At 40.4% G+C, this 21,826-nt stretch overlaps 1 protein-coding gene across 3 annotated transcripts in view; it reads right to left on the reverse strand.

Moving 5' to 3' along the window:
- The window catches only part of LOC121285843 (mediator of RNA polymerase II transcription subunit 13-like), a 271,744-nt gene that overhangs the window by 184,506 nt on the left and 65,412 nt on the right, over positions 1-21,826 (reverse strand). The window contains exon 1 of one of the 3 annotated variants that reach the window (XM_041202725.1): positions 12,376-12,475. The exons of the other annotated variants lie outside the window; for them this stretch is intronic. Within the exon in view, the coding sequence (XP_041058659.1) occupies positions 12,376-12,460 (85 nt within the window). The 5' untranslated portion in view covers positions 12,461-12,475. Of the gene's footprint in view, positions 1-12,375; positions 12,476-21,826 lie in introns of those variants that run through there. 3 annotated transcript variants of the gene reach the window in all.

Genomic DNA, 21,826 nt, shown 5'->3' on the forward strand with positions numbered 1-21,826 from the left:
GAAATAGTCGATTTAGTGTTTTGAGCTACAAAAATGACTAAACAGCAGTCAAATCTGTAAATGGGTAAAAACAAAGACAAACAAAAGTGGTGCAAAACAATAATATTTATGAATATTGCTGAAAAGAGAGGCATGCTGTCAAAGTTTTTTGTTTTGCAATCAGGACAGGCACAAGAATAGCAATGTCAAAGGAAGCAACAATTTATTCTATCTGAGCAAAGGGTGCTGATTGCTTGGCCAGTCAGCTCTGATTGCTCGAGGTGTTGCTGTGGACAGTGCACTGCGGACCAATTGTTCCCCATGCTTTTATTTAATTAAAATAGTGCAATGCCACAACATGCTCTTTCTGCTTGAAGACAGGGCCCTGTATATGAATAAGTGTTGCTTCTAGCAAGCTTAAGAGAGCTATATTGCAAGTCCAACTGATAATCTTAAATTTGCTGTCAGTGTAGTTCTTAACACATTAGGGACTGTTCAGCAAGTGCTGCCCAATCACAGAGTTACAACTATTGTTAGACATTATGTTCTGAATTTTGCACGCACGGGATGGTTGAGTACGGTCAGTACTCTGCTCATTGTGAACAGCTGGAGGTACGTACTGTTTGCTATGATCTGCCAGTCGTCAGGACTTACAGCCTAGGTATCTGACATTGCACTGGCACTAAAACTTATATACACTACTCATTTGTGTGGCAGCCAGAACATCTTTTTGGCTCGACGGCAGCATCCTGTTGGTGGCTGCCATTTTCAGACCTGAAAAGTGTCCAGCCTACCTCAAATTTCCCTGGAAGCATAAAGTATCAAAACATCTGAGTAATAGGTGAAGCTAGCCTTTTCACACTGCTACTATGCAGTAGCATCACAATTGGTATTTTCCAGTAACAGGATGCTGCTATTAAGGCAAAAAGATGTTCTGTCTACCACACAAATGAGTATTGCGGCATATGAATTTTAGTGCTAGTACAATGTCAGGTTCCTAGGCCATATGTCCCTACAACTGGCAGGTCATATCAAACAGCACGTCCCTCTGGTTATTTGCAATAGGCAGAGTACTGACCGTATTCAACCAGCTCATGCGTGCAAAATTCAGAACATAATGTCTAACAGTTGATGTGATCCCACGATTGGTCAGCACTTGCTGAACAGGCCCTAGTGTGCTATGAATTACACTGACAACCAACTTCAGCTCGCAAAGTAGCTCACTTATGCTTGCCAGAAGCTATTCATATGCAGGGCCCTGTCCTCTGCAAGCAGAAAGAGTATGTCCAGGCATTCCAACTTTTTAATTAAACAAATGTATGGGGAACAAGCTCTCAGGTGCATTTTCCATGGCAACACCTCGAGCAATCAGACTGACTGGCCAAGCAATTAGCACTCTTTTCTCATACAGTATAAGTTGTTGTTTCTTTTGAAATTAATATTCTCATGCCTGTCAAGTGAAAGCAAAAAGCTTCAGTAGCATGTCTCTCTTTTCAGCAGTATTCACTTTTTTCCACCCTATAGTCTTTTCTATCATTAAAATGAAAATTGCACTGATTAAAAGTAGTCAGCTCACATGCCTTGTTTTGCAATATTTAAACGATTAGTGGTATCAGAATGCAAGCACCATTACTTACTGCAGCAATGCCAACATTAATTTGAAGTGAGTTATATTTCCAAAGGAGGGCAAAAATATAACTTGTTAATTTTAAACTAATTTTGTTAAAATATTAATCCAATGACTGCCAAATTCAGAAAGCCCAATTTCACAGTTTATGAAGCCAGATGCTTCATCCACACATCAGGCATTGCTTGAAGGGGCAATTTCAAAATTAATATAGAATATTCTCCATTTGAGAGCCACTAAGCCAGTTTACACAATCTTTAACTACCGTAACACTGGCTGGTTCCAAGACAAAAAATGGAAACTTGCCTGTTATCCCTAGACACCTTTAAAGATTTTCCACAATCAGAATAGTCATTAAGAATCAATTGTCTGCGCGTGTGTAAATTTCTCTCAAACTATTAGGTGTTATTAAGGAACGGTAGCATATTGGCAATGTTACTGGACTAGTAATGCAGATGTCCGGAGTAATATACCACGGATATGAGTTCATATTCCATCACTGCAGCTAGAAGAATTTAAATTCAATTCATTAATTAAATATGGAATAAAAAGCTAACCTTAGTAATGATGATAATGAAACTACTGGATTGTTATTAAAAACCCATGTGGTTCACTTATGTCCTACAGGGGAAAAAAAAAACTGGTAACCTTACCTCTGAAGAGGAGTCATAAGGACTCGAAACGTTAACTTGTCTTTCTTTCCACAGATGCTGTTAGACCTGCCGAGTTTTTCCAGCATTTTCTGTTTTTGTTTCAAGTTTCCAGCATCCACAATATTTTGCTTTTATCCTTACCTCATCTGGTTTACATGTGACAACTGCAGCAACATGGATGATTTCTAAGTGCCCTCTGAAGTAGCCTCAGTTGTATCAAACCAATTGGGAAAAATCAAACAATGAAACTACAAGGCTCACCCAGAAGTGACAAAGGCACACACCCTGCCCAAGTCAACATTACAAAGTGCTCCTCACCAAAGTCTAGGGAATTGTGCCAAAATTAAGAGAGCCATCTCACAGACTAGTCAAACAATTGTGTGACATAGTCATGCTTACCGAATCACATCTTACAGACTATGTCCCAGATTCACCCAGGGATAGTGGTAACAACATAAGAAATAGTAGAAGGCTACTATATGAAGGACATGTCCTATTCTACTGGCAGACGACCAGAGATGAAAGCACAGTGGTATGCAGTCAGGAGGGAGTGGCCCTGAGAATCCTCAGTGTTGACTCTGGACTCCATAACATTTGGTCAAACAGGGCAAGGAAGCCTCCTGCTGATTACCACCTACTGCCCTTCCATAGCTGATGAATCAGTACTCCACCATGTTAAATATTACATGAAAGAAGCACAGAGTAGCAAGGAGAAAATATACTCTGGACAAGGAATCCATCAACAAGAATGGCTTGGTAACACCACTACCGACTGAGCTGCCAAGTCCTGAACGAGGTAAATGCCAGGCTGGCCTGCGGCAGGGGAACAAACGAGGGGGAAAAATCTGCTAGACCTTGTCCTCACCAATCTACCTGTTGCAGATGCACTTGCCCATGTCAGCATCAACAAGTGACCACCACACAGTCCTTGTAGAGACCAAAACCAATCACCATGCTGAGGATATCCTCCAACATGTTGTGTGGCACTATCACCAAGTTGAATGGGATAGATTCAGAACAGTTCTAGCAGCTCAAAACTGAGCATCTATGACGTTCTGTGGGTCATCAATAGCAGCAGAATTGTATACAACCACAATCTGCAACCTCATGGTCTGGCATGTCCCTCATTCTACCACTACCATCAAGCGAGGGGATCAGCCCTAGTTCAATGAAGAGTATGCCAGGAGCAGCACCAGGCACATCTAAAAATGAAGTGTCAGCCTGGTAAACTACAACACAGGACTACTTGTATGCTATATAGTGTCATCTGCCTGCTATATAGTGTGAGCTACATGCTATAGACAGAGGCAGGCGATCCCACAACCAATGGATCAGATCAAAGCTCTGTAGTCCTGCCACATACAGTCATGAATGGTGGTGGATAATTAAACAACTAAGAGGAGGAGGCTCCACAATGTCCTCATTCTCGACGATGAGGGAGCCCAGCACATCACCTTCAGCCGAAGTACTGAGTGGATGATCTACCTCGGCTTCCTCCTGAGGTCACAGCATCACAGATGCCAGTCTCCAGCCAAACAATTCACTAGGTGATATCAAGAAACAACTGAACAAACTGGATACAGCAAATTCTATGGACCCTGACAACATCCAGCTGTGGTACTGAAGACTTATACTCTTATAGCTGCACCCCTAGCCAAACTGTTTCAGTGCAGCTAAAAAAAACTGGCCCAGCAAAGTGAAAAATTGCCAGGTATGTCCCGCCCAGGAAGAATGGGACAAATCTAACCCAGTCAATTACCGCCCTGTCAGTCTACTCTCAATCAGAAGCAAAAAGTAATGCAAGGTATCATAACAGTGCTATCTAGCAGCACTTACTCAGCAATAACCTACACACAGTCAGTTCCACCAGTTCTACTCTGCTCTAGGCTTCATTAGAGTCTTCGCCCAACATGAACAAAAGAGCTGAATTCCAGAGGGATGGCAGTAACTGCCCCTGACATCAGGGCAGCAATTGACAAGAGTTTTGCATCAAGGTGTCCTAGCAAAATTGAAGTTAAACTCTCCATTGGCTGGTGTCATACCTAATGTAAAATAAAATGTGGGTGTTAGAGGTCAATCTCAACCCCAGGACAACACTGCAAGAGTTCTTCAGGATAGTGTCCTAGGCCATATCATGTTCAGTTGTCATCAATGACCTTTCCTCCATTTTAAGATCAGAAGTGGGGTGTTCGCTGGCAACTGCAGCATTCAGTACCACTCGCTACTCCTAGGATGCTGAAGCAGTCCGTGTCTGCATCCAGGAAGCCCTAGACAACATTCAAGCTTCGGATAATAAAGCAGCAAGTAATATTCATGTCCATCAAAGTGCTAAGCAATGACCATCTCCAGTAAGAGAATCTAACCAATTCCCACTGGCCTTCAACTGCATTACTATCACTGGATCCTTCACTGCCAACATCAAGGGGGAAGTCAGGAGTGTGACAGAAAACTCCCCACCTGCCCCGAGTGTTGCTGGAGCTGCACTCATCAAGAAGCTGGACACCATCAGGACAAAGCAGCCCACTTGATCAGCATCCATCTGCCACTTTAAACATTCACTCCCTCCACCACAAGGAGACAGTGGCACAAGATGCACTGCAGGAACTCACCAATCCTCCTCGTACAGCATCTTCTATACCCACGACCTCTACCACCCAGGAGGTCTGAAACTCCCTCCCTAATAGCACTGTGGGTGTACCTACACCTCAGACTGCAGCAGCAGTTGAAGACAGCTCAGCACCACCACCTCAGGGGAATTAGAGATAGGCAATAACTGCTGGCTTTGCCAGCAACACACATTGCATGAACAAATTAAAGTAGTAACCTGTTCAATCTTCAACACTAAGTTTTGGTACCTGGAATTTATAATCACCTCTCCCAATGCTAAGGGCTTAAAAAAATTAATCTCTCCAATAAAGTAAAACATCTCATTCCTTTCGCTCAAATGAAAACACATGGGCAAAATATTTACAAACTGAGTGCCAAAGGCTTAAGCACCAATCTGATCTCTCCTGCTTAAGACATGGACTGAAGCAAAATGCATCATGTATGTTTTACCCACACAATCCAGGCCTAGCTGCTAGATCAGTGAACCAAACAGGTCCATTTACCACAGGGAGGTTGGAAATGCATGTCTACACAGCAAAATATTGACTTTTTATTCATTGTCTTCTCTGGATAGCGCAAAATACTGTTCACGTTTAGTTCAGTTTCACAACCCGAAATGTTAACAGTTTCTCTCGCCACACCACCAGCCCTACTGAGTGTTTCCAACAGTTTCTGCTTTTATTTCAGATTTCCAGCATCTGCAATATTTTGCTTTCACAAGAACTTGCAATTATAGACACCTTTCAAATCATCAGAATGTCCCAAAGCAGTTCAACGTTTATGTACACCAACACAACAGCCAATGACAAATAAAAGATTTTGGTTCAGACTAATTCTGACTTGAACTACAGAACACCCTTCTCTCTTCTTTAAAAAAAAGTGTTTTTAACTATTTGAACAGTCATTGGTTTAATGCACAATAAAATAGACAATAACTGACACTGCAGCACTTCAGAGGTGTCACCTGTGTATTCAAGTCCAAGAACCCGTACCCTTCTCAATCAGAGGCTACAGTGATGTCAAATTAACCAAGTTGACACCTGCACTACTGGTTTTGTTTTAATGCAAGGGTCTGCAAATTCAACAGTCCTGGATTTATTTTCCTCACACTCAGCTGAGGAAAGCCTTACAGTTCATTTAAGTTTGAACACTGTTTGATGAAGTTTTATATTTTTAAAATTTGAGTATTGCTGAAAATAGGGACAGGCTGTCAAAGCTTTTCATCTTACACTCATCAGGATAGAATCTCAAAGGGGACACAATCTGTACTGCATGATGAGGGTATTGATTGGTTGGCAAGTGGACTCTGATTGGTAGAGGCATTGCCATGGAGAATGCACCAGGGAGTAGTTCACTGCCAAGCTATTGTTTAAATTCAGATCAGGCAGGTTAACTCCAATTGGTCATGGTATTGCCATGGGAAATGAACCAGGGAATGGCTGCCCCCAAAGTTTTTATTTGGTTGAAAAAGACAACGCACAGACATGTTCTTTCTGTTTGCAAAAGATAGGGTGGGACCCATTAAAGCATGCAAGGAAATTCTTACATGCAACTGCAGATTCAAATATAGCAAATATACCACCTACGTATTGGAAATATGCAAGGGATAGGTGATCATTCTATTCAAGACACATTTCTCATGGAATAAATGAAGATGTTAGCAAGAGCTGGGCCTAGAGGGGATCCCATGACAACATCATCTATTTGGGCATATATGGTGTTGTTAAAACTGAACTCAACTGCATGAGTTGCTGAATTAAGTTCAATGAATACAGATTCAGACAATGGCAGCGCATCTAGATTGTCATGATATAGTGACATGGTGCAAATGTCTATGGCTTCCTTGAGTGGTACATTAGTGAACAGACTGGCAATGTCGAAAAAGCACATGGACATGGCATTGCTATTGATACGCAAGTCCTGTAAGGTCTTCACAATGGTGAAGGATTCCTTCACCACATATGTGTAAAACTTCCTCCGAACTGGCCGTAGCAACTCACTCAACCATTTGACCAGTTCATGTCTTGCAGAACCAGTCATAGCTAAGATGGGCCATAAAAGGAAAATCAGGGTATGTGTCTTGGGCAGCCCATACATACATTGACACAGCAAACCATGAGGACGAATCCTATCACATAGGCCACGAGCCAGCTTCTTACTTTTACACAAGTCCAACAGGCATTTTTGTAACTTGTTTTGGAGCAGGAATTTGTGGTCATGCTTAGCGGCAGGCCCAACAGGCAAAAAATTTGAAGCCATCATTAAGAACGGTGTACACTTTGTCAACATAGTCAATTTTGTTAAGGTTGACTATTCCAGTCCCTTTGCCAGGCTTACAGATATGTCTGTCTGGATTGGCCTTGAGGCTTCATAATGCTACCAGACGTTTGTGCTGCATATGAAAGGTGGCCAAGTTGGGTATCTTGCAATATGTGTGCCCTAGATCTCCTAAGCATGCTTTCAAGGACTCAGCATCTTCACTGGATACTAGCTTGTGGCGGGATAGCTGGGAATAGAGGAGTTCGAACTCAATAAATACCTCTTCCTGTTTGACATGGGACAAAGGCATACCTAAATCAAAGCCAGGCACAAGAACAAACTTAAAAACAAAAAACTGCAGATGCTGGAAATCCAAAACAAAAACAGAATTACCTGGAAAAACTCAGCAGGTCTGGCAACATCAGCGGAGAAGAAAAGAGTTGACGTTTCAAGTCCTCATGACCCTTCAACTCGAACTGAGTGAATATTAGGAGAGGGGTGAAATATAAGCTGGTTTAAGGTTGGGGGTGGGGTGTGGTTGTAGGGACAAGCAAGCAGTGATAGGAGCAGATAATCAAAAATATGTCACATACAGAAGAACAAAGAGGTGCTGAAGGTGGTGATATTATCTAAATGAATGTGCTAATTAAGAATGGATGGCAGGACACTCAAGGTACAGCTCTAGTGGGGGTGGGGTGGAAAGGCTAACAGCGCATAAAAGATATAGATTTAAAAATAATGGAAATAGATGGGAAAAAGAAAATCTATATAAATTATAGGAAAAAACAAAAGGAAGGGGGAAGAAACGGAAAGAGGGTGGGGATGGAGGAGGGAGTTCAAGATCTAAAGTTGTTGAATTCAATATTCAGTCCGGAAGGCTGTAAAGTGCCTAGTCGGAAGATGAGGTGCTGTTCCCCCAGTTTGCGTTGGGCTTCACTGGAACAATGCAGCAAGCCAAGGACAGACATGTGGGCAAGAGAGCAGGGTGGAGTGTTAAAATGGCAAGTGACAGGGAGGTTTGGGTCTTTCCTGCAGACAGACTGCAGGTGTTCTGCAAAGCGGTTGCCCAGTTTACGTTTGGTCTCTCCAATGTAGAAGAGACCGCATTGGGAGCAACGAATGCAGTAGACTAAGTTAGGGGAAATGCAAGTGAAATGCTGCTTCACTTGAAAGGAGTGTTTGGGCCCTTGGACGGTGAGGATAGAGGAAGTGAAGGAGCAGGTGTTGCATCTTTTGCGTGGGCATGGGGAGGTGCCATAGCTGGGGGTTGAGGAGTAGGGGTTGATGGAGGAGTGGACCAGGGTGTCCCGGAGGGAACGATCCCTACGGAATGCTGCCGGGGGAGTGAAGGGAAGATGTGTTTGGTGGTGGCATCATGCTGGAGTTGGCGGAAATGGCGGAGGATGACATGAACAAAGAACAAACTCCTTGCTGACAGAGAATAGTCAGAGATTTACTACTTGTTTGGCGGTGTCATTAGTCGCACTGCCAAACCACTTATCCTTAAGTGAGTTTACAATGCATGCATGGTTCCAGTAGGTTTTGTTTACGATGTGATCAACATAGCCATACAAACTGATCAAATCGAAAAATGGGGGAAATTTGCACACCTCAGACGAAGCGCAGTGTAGGGAATTTGAATCTCCTAATTCCAGTTTTTGCTTTTATTTATCAAAACTAGCCTGAACTATAACCAGTAAGTTTCTTTCCAAAATGGCCAGAGTGCAAAATCCTTGACCCTTGAAATAGTACTGCTTTAAATTTCAGAAACAATTGCATAGAACAGAAAACATAAGCTGGTCTCTTTTGCTCCACAATCAAAATAATGAATTTAACAGCATTTTAAAAATAATGAATGCTGAAATCCAAAGGTACATCAGGTCTAAATGCGACAATTGAATACTTAACTGGCTACCTACCAGTTTAACACAGGTGGGAAATAATGTTTGCTTACCATTTTTGTTGTGGCTTATAGATGTTGCTGTTAGGTACATTGACTTACTGATCTAAACTAGCCAAAGGCTATATCATGGCTCAATTTTCAGTATAGTTCTTTCCAACTGAAGAACCAAATACCAACATGATAGCTATAAAAAGACATCTTTACACTAGTCCAAACATAAAACTAAGCTTTTCCAAGAACTGATTAAAGTGCCTTTCAGAATACTATCCACATGATAACACTGAAAGGATTGTTTCCTAATTTGACTAGTAATGCCAAGAGCACATTATGCAACATAGAACTAAAAAGGGATTTGGCACAGATTATCACAAGCATGTTCAACTACTGAACAGTTCCAATTTTTTCTTGGCAACCAGTGCCATCAGATAAGGCACAAATTTGGAGGGGTAAGGATAGAAGTTTCAAATGATATACTGCTCATGTAAACACTTGACAAAACACATGAAATAAACTCAATTGTGTTGCTTTTCGGAGCACCACAAACTGTCACTTGCTGGAACTTTTCCTGGCTTAACTGAGCACTTCGTTGCAAATGGACTGAAGAGCACCATCTGCTGGATAATAACATGGCTCATGTGTGAAAGGGACTGACCAAGGGCATACTTATAACCCAAATTTCAATTAACATGCGGGCCACTTAAGCAACTGTGTATGCTTAATGCAACTTTAAAGCCCAGTCAGAGCATTTAATATCACAACTAAGTTTTAAAGAATTAAGCACAAATAGAAACTATCAAAACACTAGCACAGCAAGGCTCAGTCAGAAGCAAAAAATAAACTGCATGCCACCATTTTCAATCTGACTGGAAAATTTAAGGTCCTAGATGCTCATGAATGAGTGTATAAGAATGCCTTTTAAACACATTACCAACCACCTGCATGAACTCTACTTAACCTGGATAGTCAGCTGGATAGACAGGCAAATGATGTTAATGATTTGTCTTGGCCACAGCAGGCAACGACAAAGGTGCCCTTTAAACCACGCTGAACAGGCTGGTTACTTTTAGCAGCTAAAGTGTGATATCCTATCATTAAGTCCTTCTCTAACCCCACTCCCTTCCCTGGGGCCTCTAGAGCTCCTATTCTTCTTGCTGGTCTGCTGAGTAGCACACATTTCAGCTCCATTTCAAACTTTGGAAAGACATGGCTATTAGGCTATTTCTTATCTCAATGGAAAAAAGAAATCAATGTTATAATCCAACTTAAAAATAATGAAGAAATGAAATGACACATTCTAGTTCTCCTTTAACAGGCCCTCCTATAGAGAGCAGACATTTATAGTGCTTTCATCTCAGGAAAGTTGACGGTAGTTTCTTCTCAATTACCTCTATTTGTGCTGAACAGGACAATCTTGAGTTCTTTTATGCCTCCACTGCTTGACATTGTACAGCGGTCAAATGATCTTGATACCAATATACTCATTGTAAGCGGTGATGATCAGATACATAATTACAAAGGCAAAATAAAGTGAATATTTTTGCATTGTCCAGCAATTCCCTTCCTTTCAAAAGCGTTAAAACATTGGCAGTTACAGCAGGGTGACAGCAAATACACCAAAATGTATGCTATTGTTTTGCTGCTTAGGTTTAAAATTGAAGTCATGATAGGAGGCTGCAATCTGTAAACTGTACCAGATACTGAAAATGGACTCATGCACCGAGATAGATAGCAGCCCTTTTTATTTGCCTGGGATTACATAATGTGGTGTAAAATGGGAATAAGCGCTTTATCCATTATTAAGTATATCCTTATTGCTATTCATTTATTTTCAATCAAAACATACCTGTAGACAGTGTCACACTGTTCTTAAAACTGTACAAATTATGAACAGTGTTTACAGATAAACATCAGCAAATTATTTGCCCCAATCATTTGAAAACCAGTATTATAATAGCATTGTAGAAGTCAAAGAAAATATTAGTTCAGATAATTAATAGTTCTAAGTTCTTTAAACTGTTTCACCCCAATAAACCCTGCCAAAGGTTCAGTGTTCTGATATGCTAAAGAGAAATCCAGCTTTTCACACTAAATTTTCCACAATGTTTCTCCTTCAGGGATTATATTTCAAGAATGATCACCATTGTAAATGGTTAATGCTGTGTCTGGACACTAAGAAACTACGGGAAATTGGCATATAAAGTTATCTGCTTTGCCGGGAAGCTAAAAGGCTCTGGAAAAGTTTATAGTACAATTACAGAGATGGTTAAAATGACATTTTTTTCCCCAGAATATGCTGAAAGTGGGAGAAGAGCCATATCAAAAACCAAATTTTCCTACATAATAGTTGGCAATTTACAAACTTATTTCGAGAAAGTGCCCAATTCAGATTCAAGAAGCTGAGAGAAGAGAAAGCAAATAAAGTGATTGCGTGCAAAATCATTGTTGCCATAACCCTACTCCATTAATAAAGGATCAGGTTGTGGCATTTACACTCAGATTTCAATGTATATTTCAGTAATATACAACAGCTTCTTGCCAAAAGATCTGATAGACATCTTAAATACTACACTACCATATAGTCCATTTACCATTTTGCAATGTCCAGCAATTCCCTTCCTTTCAAAAGCGTTAAAACATTGGCAGTTACAGCAGGGTGACAGCAAACACACCAAAATTGTTTTGCTGCACTGCCTAGGTTTAAAATTGAAGTCATGATAGGAGGCTGCAATCTTTAAACTGTACCAGATACTGAAAAGGGACTCATGCAGTGATCAACAGTGATACAAAAATAAATTGATCCCACTTCAGCTCAAAATGAGAAAATCCAGGATTATCACTGTTCTGACATCCCTTTCATTCCACATTTGTGAAGTCAAAATTCAATAGGTAAATATACCAATAGATAAGGTTCACAAAACACCTTACACTATCAATTAGATCTCCAGCATATTTTTAAATATATTGGCTGCAATGTGGCAGGAACTATTAACTGATCTTCTTTCATTAAATACAGTTCAATTTTCTTTTGCCTTGATTATATGGAAATTATATAGTCTAAAGCAACTCAGGTTTTAACCATTTTAAAAATGTGAAAATAAAGACTTGCGTTTATATTACACCTTGCACAACCTCAGGACCTCCCAAAGTGCCTTAAGCCAACTAAGTGCTTTTGAAGTTTAATCACTGTTGTAATGTGGTATACACAGCAGTCAGTATTGTGCATAGCAAGGTCCCAAAACAGCAATGCAAAGATGAACAGATCATCTGCTTTTTATGATGTTAATTGAGGGATAAATATTGACCAGAACACTGGGGATAACACACCTGCTCATCTTCAAAATACTTACATGGCTCTTTCTTGGCCAGCTTAGAAAGCAGACAGGGCCTTGGAAATATTCCATCCAAAAGATGGCATCTCAGGCAATGTGCCATTCCTCAATAGTGCACTGGAATGTCAGCATAGATTTTGTGGTGAGGCCTCTGGACTGGAACTTATGCTATTAGAATCACACTGTAGTTCTGTAAGCAATAGAAATATAGAGTGATGCAAACTGTCCTAGCAAGGTGACGGTGTCCAATGCCACCACTTAAAATTTTCACACTTATGAAATTTAAATTGGTCCTGTGGAATGATGATTTTACATTAATGCACTTTGTATACTGAGTAGCTGTTTCCTAAACTATGCTTGTGCAAGACACCCTGCAATTATTGACACTACCCCTGTACCATCTTTCAAAAGGCAGTTCAAGCTACCCAAAAGAAAAACAATTCCATCATTGCAATAAAAGTTCATATATCCTGCAATTAACTGCCGATAAGTGAACAAAGGAAAATGCAGAAATCCAATGATCTTGAGACTCATCACAAGAGTTAGGGAGTAAAGAATTTTTTTTTTAAAAAACATCAGCTATGTTAAAGTCCAGATTTCTGGACATCCGTTCAAGTCTTGATAAAACTATGCATGGGTAACATAAAAACTGAACTTCACAGCCTTGTGGATAATCCTTCATGACAAATAAAAAAAAGAGAAAAAGGAGACAAGATTCAGATGAAAAAATGAATTATCCTGGAGACTAAAACTGCAGTCAAATAAAATTCATCTCAATTGGTGCCTGAAGAGCAGCGGAGGAATAACTTTCAGAGAAGCTTTTATATAGTGGAAGGATAAATCTATTTATAAACAAATGACATGATCTTCTTAAAGGGATCGACTCCGGGTGATCATTTCCCCCAAATTACAAACAAATTGGATACTACTTGCCATTGTTTGAGTGCATATTTTACAAAGCATAAATAATGAAAAGTAAATTTTTGATGGAAGGAGAGCCCAGCATCTGCCACTCAAAACAAGCCATGTTGAATTAGCTTTCCCACCACTAGAGGAAGCACGGGAATTTACAATGTTACAGTTCCCTCTTGTGGCAAATAAGGGTACTACTGCATAAAATTAACTTACTTCTAATAGGTTCATTAGATTCATAGTGTTATTTCCTGTAGAACTAAACTGACAAAAAGTCTCAGCACTGACAATTAACCTCTCATCACAGCTTCCTCCATACTAGAGCTTTCTGACTTTTGTTCTCCGATTGTATACAAATCAGAAATACAGCAGGAGCACTCAAGGGCAATTTAATCCAATAAAAACAAAAAAACAAAAAAACTGCGGATGCTGGAAATCCAAAACAAAAACAGAATTACCTGGAAAAACTCAGGTCTGGCAGCATCGGCGGAGAAGAAAAGAGTTGACGTTTCGAGTCCTCATGACCCTTCGACAGAACTTGAGTTCGAGTCCAAGAAAGAGTTGAAATATAAGCTGGTTTAAGGTGTGTGTGTGGGGGGCGGAGAGATAGAGAGACAGAGAGGTGGAGGGGGGGGGTGTGGTTGTAGGGAGCAAGACAACAGAGAGATACGGAAATCTTGTCGCAGAGAGGAACAGAACTTCTTCAAGGAGGTAGGCATTTCTTGAACAGCAGTGGCAGTCAATTAAACACAGAGATAAAAACAAAAAAACTGCGGATGCTGGAAATCCAAAACAAAAACAGAATTACCTGGAAAAACTCAGCAGGTCTGGCAGCAGGCTACCTCCTTGAAGAAGTTCTGTTCCTCTCTGCGACAAGATTTCCGTATCTCTCTGTTGTCTTGCTCCCTACAACCACACCCCCCCCTCCACCTCTCTGTCTCTCTATCTCTCCGCCCCCCACACACACACCTTAAACCAGCTTATATTTCAACTCTTTCTTGGACTCAAACTCAAGTTCTGTCGAAGGGTCATGAGGACTCGAAACGTCAACTCTTTTCTTCTCCGCCGATGCTGCCAGACCTGCTGAGTTTTTCCAATTTAATCCAATGCCTATCCATCTTGGCACCCAGCTTATTTTGATTGATTCTAAAAGCTGTGTCTCTATTATCCTGCTTGATACATTATTCCAGAAATGAGTAAATTAATTCATCATGCTGTATTTCTGAATTTATTTTCACCAGATTTAATTTGGCGTTCTCATCCACTTTCTGGTTTTATCTTCACCAGTTAGTGTGTGTAGCTCAATGGGCTTCTAACATTAAGAGCCTGTAAATCTTGAACATCCAGCTCAGCTACATTTGAGGGTGGTATTATTACTGTTTTCTCCAACTTTCTATATCGATATACCTTTACAGCAGAACTGAAAGCACTCTGAACATGCTCTCAGGTGCACTGTAAAATCAGAACAATTCCTCTGGGCTTCAACTCCACACCTCTAGCTATCATATCTGAACAATCAGCTTTTTAAAAAAAAACGGTTTTCCATGTGATCTGAACATGGTGATGAGCCCTTGACTATTTCTAAATCCAATTCTGTTCACTTTGATTCAATGTACAGCGGTCTGACATTACACCTCTCAGAAGTAGTTTCCTTCCTTAAATCTATACCAAGAGAACTGAAATTGTCTTGATTTTTAGTTTTCAAAAAAAGCTCTTTCTTATAAATCTTTCAGGCACAGAAAAAGACAGAGTGCCCTGAGGAACCTATTTATTCTGATCCACAAGGTGCATGTGAATGATCCTTATTGTTCAGCATTCACATTTTCACTAAACAAGTCTGCAGACTACACCACCAATCCCATTCAATGAGAAAATGCATTTTGGAATGTTTGTTCAATTGGAACAAAAAAAAACCAAACCCACAAAACACTGTACAATTACATCAGAATGACTGCAACAATTTTTTTTTATTATGAGTGCTGTTAACATTACAATTATTTTCCCACTATAGTAAAATGAACAGATGAATATTTAGGAACACAACATTTTTAATACATTCCAAAAGGAAGGCAGAGATCACTAGGATAGGTGGGTTCAATTCATTGAAATATATTTCAAATGTGATCCAAAAAAATTCCTCGATGCAATGTTAAAAAAAAAATTGATAATAAAAATTATTTTTTCTGAACTGCAATAACATAGTTACTACCATGTTGCGAGGCAGCAGTCCATGCACAATCCTGGATTCAAAGACAAGGAAAATGTAAAAATAAATAACTAATTAAAATTCAGAGGTTCTAGGACAAAGTTAAGAAAATTACTCAGTTGTTCTCAGCCTTGCCATGTCCTATAGTTTGAGAAGGCAAGAACTGAAGTTCTATTTTTAATCAGAACAATGCTGGGAAACCAGTGGAACTGCAGTGGCTCCTCCTGATTAGCTGAAATGTCAATAGCAAAAAAAATCCTCCCCTGGCAAAAGTCATGCATACAGTTTTCTCATTGCAATAGCACTTGTATTTATATATCTTTAATTTAGAAAGGCATAACCCAGTCACTGGTGCAGGCAAACCAGTGTGTATAGATGCCAGTTGCCAGCCTGGATAAATGGAGAGGGTTAGCAATAGGTAGGGCATCTGGCTGTAAAGCCACTTGACAAATCTAAAAACAACTGACGGTTGTTATGAAGGATGACCAAGCAGCATTATGGTAACCCCATGTATCATGTGGAAAGCTAAAAGAGAAAGAATTTAGAACAGCTTCACATTTTGCCTTTTTTTGATTTTTGTCTTGTGAAGCAGTAGTCAAAAGAGGAGATAACAGGATGGCTGAAGGATTGGTCAAAGATGTGGGTATTAAGGGTAGTATTAATGTAATGCAGGGGATACAGAGGTAGATGGTTTTAGGAAGAGATTCCGGGGGATACAACACAGGCAGCTGGAAGTACTGTTGTTGGGGAGGCGAGGTTAGAGGTTGAGTTGAAGACTGCACTAGAAACAGCCACCTAAAAGATAAGCGAGGGGCTGACTGCCACTTGTGTTGCCTGCTAACAATTAATGAAGATGCACAGCATTTTGGTGAATGGCACTTGGCCTAACACACTCCCTTAAAAGCAACCAGCTGATTGGGAATAAACAAGTCATTGGGGGATTGATTGTTACTTAAAAGGTACATCACCCTGAATTGTTCACTTGCTAGTGGAGATTATTAACAATAAAAAATTATTTTGAACTTTTGAAACACATCAGGAAACATTATAGGATACTATCAAGCCTTCACAATATCAGTATTTATTTGTGAAATTCTCTGAGGACTTCAGCTAAAAAAGAAAACAAAATGCTACTCCACCTCAAAGTACACTTTATAAGTCACCAGGAGAAAAGGGAGCACTTGGTCCTGGACATCTTGCAAGGAGACCCTCTCCCTGCTCTACAAGTGGAGGGGACACCAGACAGAGCAGCACTGGTTACTGAAGGGGGGAGGATCAGGAGGGTGAGGTGGGCTCCATTCAAGATACAGGACAGGCCTCTTCTAGCAGAAACAGCAGAACCACGACAGAAAGTAACCTGTGTCTTCTGATTTGGTTCCCGAAATCTGTATGATGGTAATTAGCAATTAGGATCAAAATTGCATGCTAAAACCAGACTTTCAAATGTTTGTCTTAAGAGCACAGCAACTGTTTTCACGCTTTCACCAAGGCAGCAGCCTCCCCAAACACAACCCCCACAGTATCTTTACAGTGCAGGAGGCGGCCATTCCGCCCATCGAGTCTGCACTGGCTCTCTGAAAGAGCACTCCACCTAGTCCCACTCCCCTGCCTTATCCCCATAACCTTGCACACTCTCTTTTCAGGTAGCAACCCAATTCCCTTTTGAATGCCTCAGTCAAACCTGCCTCCACCACCCTTTCAGGAAGATTGTTCCAGACTCCAACCACCGTCATTGAAAAAAAATTTCCTCATCATATTTACTCCTTTTGCAAATTATTTTGAATCTATGCCCTCTAGTTCTTAATGTTCTCTTGAGTGGGAACAGTTTCTCACTATTTACCCTGTCCATACCCCACCTCAGGTTCTTGAACAGCTCTATCAAGTCTCCTCTCAGCCTTCTTTTCTCCAAGGAAAACAGTCTCAATCTCTCCAATCTAGCCTCATATCCACAGTTCTCCATCCCTGGAATCATTCTTGTGAATCCCCTCTGTGTTCGCTCCAATGCCTTCACATCCTTCCTCAAGTATGGCACTCAGGACTGGATGCAGTACTCCAGATGAGGCCTAAATAGTGTCTTATACAAGTTTAGCATGACCTCCTTACTCTTGCACTCAATTCGCTATTAATAAAGCCTAAGATAGTATGTACTTTATTAGCTACTTTCTCAACATACCCTGCTATTTTCAATGACTGACGTACGGATACACCAAGGTCCCTCAGTTCCTTTAGAGGCTCTCCCTTTATTTTATACTCGCACCGTATCTTGCCTGTCAAAACGAATCACCTCACACTTCATCTGCCACTTGCCTGCCCAATCCACCAACATGTCTATGTCTTTTTGAAGTTCAGGACTATCCCCAACACAGCTGACATTTCCAATCTTCATATCATCTGCAAATTTTTAAATCACACCCTGCACACCACAGTCTAGGTCATTAATATATATCAGGAAGAACAAGGGTTCCAACACTGACCCCTGGGGAACTCCACTACAAACCTTCCTTCAATTTGAAAAACAACCATTTATCACTACTGTTTCCTGTCACACAGCTAATTTCTTATCCAAGCGCCTACTTTCCCTTTTATTCCATAACCTAGAATTTTGGTCACAAGTCTGTTATGTGGCACTGTATGAAATGTCTTTTGAAAATCCATATATACCACCAACAATGTTTCCTTAATCAACCTTCTGTTACATCCTGAAAAAACTCCAGCAAGTCAGTTAAAGATGAATTTCCCTTGATGAACTCATGCTGGCTTTCCTTAATTATCCTGCACTAGTCTAAGTGATGTTGATTTTATCCCATATGATAGTTTCCAGAAGTTTCCCTACCACTGAGATCAAACTGACTGGCCTGTAGTTGCCTGTTATAATATGGCAGATGACGTGTGCCAGTGGACCAAATCCACAAAGGAATCTTGGCCATGCTATCACAACTGTTTTGCAAGTTTTATTTATTATGAGGAAGATGTGTGCACTGAATTCAGAAGAAGAGTCCACTAAGACCAGTAGAGTTTTTAAAAATTAAATTAAAATATTTATTAACAAAATAAAAGATTTCAAATACATACATAAGACTACAATTATTTAATACTATGGCAACTCCTAAAATTCCTAATTAACCTGACTCCCGGTTACACACCCCCTTTAAGGCAACAGTCCAAAATAGATTTTAGATTTAAGAAAAAAATCAAGTTAACAGAGTACCCAATTGACAGTGGAATTCCAAATGGTTCTCTCCAACTTTAGTTACTGGAAAGACAGACTTATGCACAAATGGCTGGAGGCTTCTTCAAGGCTCCTTCAGTGAATCTCATAATGAGTAAATCTCATTATGACTTGCTGGTCCTTCAGGTTAGAAGAATTTGTCAAGTCAAAACATTCTACTTTTACCGCTTCGCACTGTCAATGAAAAGCTCAAAATATAACGCTTACGGTAATTCTGTAAGTGAAAAGCAGCACTCAGATTTCTGGACTGATTAACCATATTTAGACATAGCTACATAATTTAGCTCTGCATACATAAATTTTCTGAAGAGGCCAGGATTCACTCTAAGGATGTACAAGGAATAGTGGGTGGCATGGAGGTGGTGATGGACGGAAAAACTGAAGACAAATTCTCTAGGCTCAGTCTCTCCCTTTTTCTACTTCTAACTGTCTTCTCCCCCATTAGATTAAAAACACATCCAAGTAGAGTGAAAACTGCTTCTACCATACTCCAGCACAATACTTCAATCCTAACAGAACAGCAATCCCTACAGCAGCACAATTCATTCTACAATTTCCTGCACTATTTGTCCTTGTGACAGAAGCAACCATGACAGTCTGCTGTCAATTAGCTTTGTGGGCTTGAGCCCACTTATAGCGCTTAGATTTCCCAATTACAATCCCTTCAGAGAGAGATGAGACTTTGAAGCCAGGTATCCAAAATTGTTAAAATGATTGTGCTAACCAAGAGTGAAAATTGCCTGCCAAGAACAAAATATAACCAACAGATCAATAATACACGATATTTAATTAAACTATAATTTTCATGTTAAAACTAACAAAGGGAAACCCTTGGACAACAAATTAGACAGTCCTACCCAGGTAAATCTTGACAGTCCATGCAGCGTACATTGTTGTTTTGGAATTGCTGTGCAGTGGGGGTGGGCGCTGAGCGGGGGAAAAATGATTTAGTCTACAGTGGTTTTGAAGACTCTGATCGTGCACACATATACAGCAACAACTCAGTGCCAATTCCATAACTGTCCCGCTATTCACCACCTCAAATCTCCTCCATTGTAAACGTGCCCGAACAAGTCCCCATTAACCAGAGAGCTGAACTGAATGGCCAATAAGGACAATAAAAAGCTGTCCCATTGACGAACAATGCAGGGAAAAAAATTTACATCCTAGTTAGTCTCCACTCGACAGTCACATTGCTTCCTCTGAGCTGATTGGCCGGCGTGACTCTCAGTTTGGGAAACCCTGATTTAAAGCTTTTGATTTAGTTATTTTCAAGTTAGTCAGAAAAACAAACACAAATGGTATTGGGCTAAATCTTCTCATCTCCGGATCGGGGACCAGATGTATGACCGAAGATGTGCTTCGGGGCCCTGTGGAAGTTCTGACCTACATGGGAATTACCCAGGAAGTTTCAACTTCCGGTGGGCAATTCGCCTGCCTCCTGGGGCCCTCTGCGAATATCTCCAATGCTAATAAATTAAGAGTCAGAAACTTATGACAGTTCTGATGTACTTACCTGAATAGTTATCCAGGAAATGTTAGACAGATTAAAACCTAGTCTACTTCCTGGCTAATTCCAGAACTGACTCAACTACCCCTCCTGACCAAGTTACCTCACCCACGCCCCCCCACCCCCCCCCAATCCGACTACCCACCTACTCACGTACCTCACCCACTTACTACCTCAAACATCTACACACCCATTCATTCACTAACATTTAAAGATTGGACATTTAAACTTACCATTGGCAGCTAGTGCCGTAAAAAGGGGCATGTCCCGTCTTCCCCAGATTCTACTCCACTTCGACCAAGTTTCCCAAGGGGCACTGTGCTCCAAGGCTCCGGAGGTACCAGAAGAAATGCGGAGCAATGTCAAGTCAGGGGAATCTGAACAAAGTGGCAATTCAATGATAATTGCTACTCCTTGGAAGATCCGGGCCATTATAAAATTCCAATGAAGCTGTATTTAATTTGTTCTCCAACTACTTTTAAACGTATGAGTAGCTCAGAATTCTGATGTGAACAGTAATAATTGAGATCAATTATGGTGTGAAGCAAGCTGAACTTCATAATTTACCATCTATTTTATCAAAAACATCAACTATGATTGCTAATCATAAATCCATTTTACTAATGGAAGTATCCCTTTTTACATACAATTTGCACCAAAGAGCCTTCATATTGAAAAAAACTTGGTAATCCTCCAGGTCTTAACAGCTTCAGTCTGAAATGCCTCCTTTTCAGAAAAGTCATTGAATTACCTCTTGAACACAGCAAGAAGCCTCCAACTTCAGCCTTTGCCATGGCTAACTAAGCAGCAACAATAAAGCTCCATCCAAGCCCAGTGCATAATTGATATTAGTTCTGTCTGCACAAAGACCTTTAAGTAACTCCTCAAAGCAATTCCTTCTCAACATTCACATTTTGCATACAGAATCAAGTTGAAATGCTGCCTAAAAAGCGATCAAAATACAATTTTCCTGCAGGTGTTAAAATTGCTTCAACAGCAATTATTAGGAAAATTATTTGTTCTATACAATAAAAGGTAGTTTGTCAAAAGAACTTACCAAAGTACCAGCCACCAAATTCAATGCATTAATAGCTTATAAAATGAAGTTTGCTCTTCTGAATTTAAGAGCTAAAACTATTGAAGCTAGTTCATAGAATCATAGGATGGTTACAGCACAGGAGGAGGGCATTCAACCTGTTGTGTCAGTTCTTTGCAACAGTAACTCATCTAGTCTCACTCTGCCACCTTTTTCCCCCACAGGTTTGCAAATCATCTATCATGATAATTATTCAATTCTCTTTGAAAGCCATAATTGAATCTGCCTCCACCATACTGAGGCAATGCATTCCAGATCTTAACCACTCGCTGCATAAAAAAGATTTCCCTATGTCATCTTTGGTTCTTTTACCAATCGCCTTAAATTGGTGTTCTCTGGTTCTCAACCTCACTCTAAGGGAACAATTTCTCTCCATCTACTCTGTCTAGAATAGAGGTCTTGTGGCGCAACGGGTTGCATCCGTGCCTGAGCCAGAAGCTCCGGGTTCAAGTTCCAACTGGACAATTAATGGCCAAGGAAAGTGCATTTGTAATGTGGCCAAACAGGTTGATTATC

Source organism: Carcharodon carcharias, chromosome 13 (genome assembly GCF_017639515.1).
Source record: "Carcharodon carcharias isolate sCarCar2 chromosome 13, sCarCar2.pri, whole genome shotgun sequence".
Taxonomy (NCBI): domain Eukaryota; kingdom Metazoa; phylum Chordata; class Chondrichthyes; order Lamniformes; family Lamnidae; genus Carcharodon; species Carcharodon carcharias.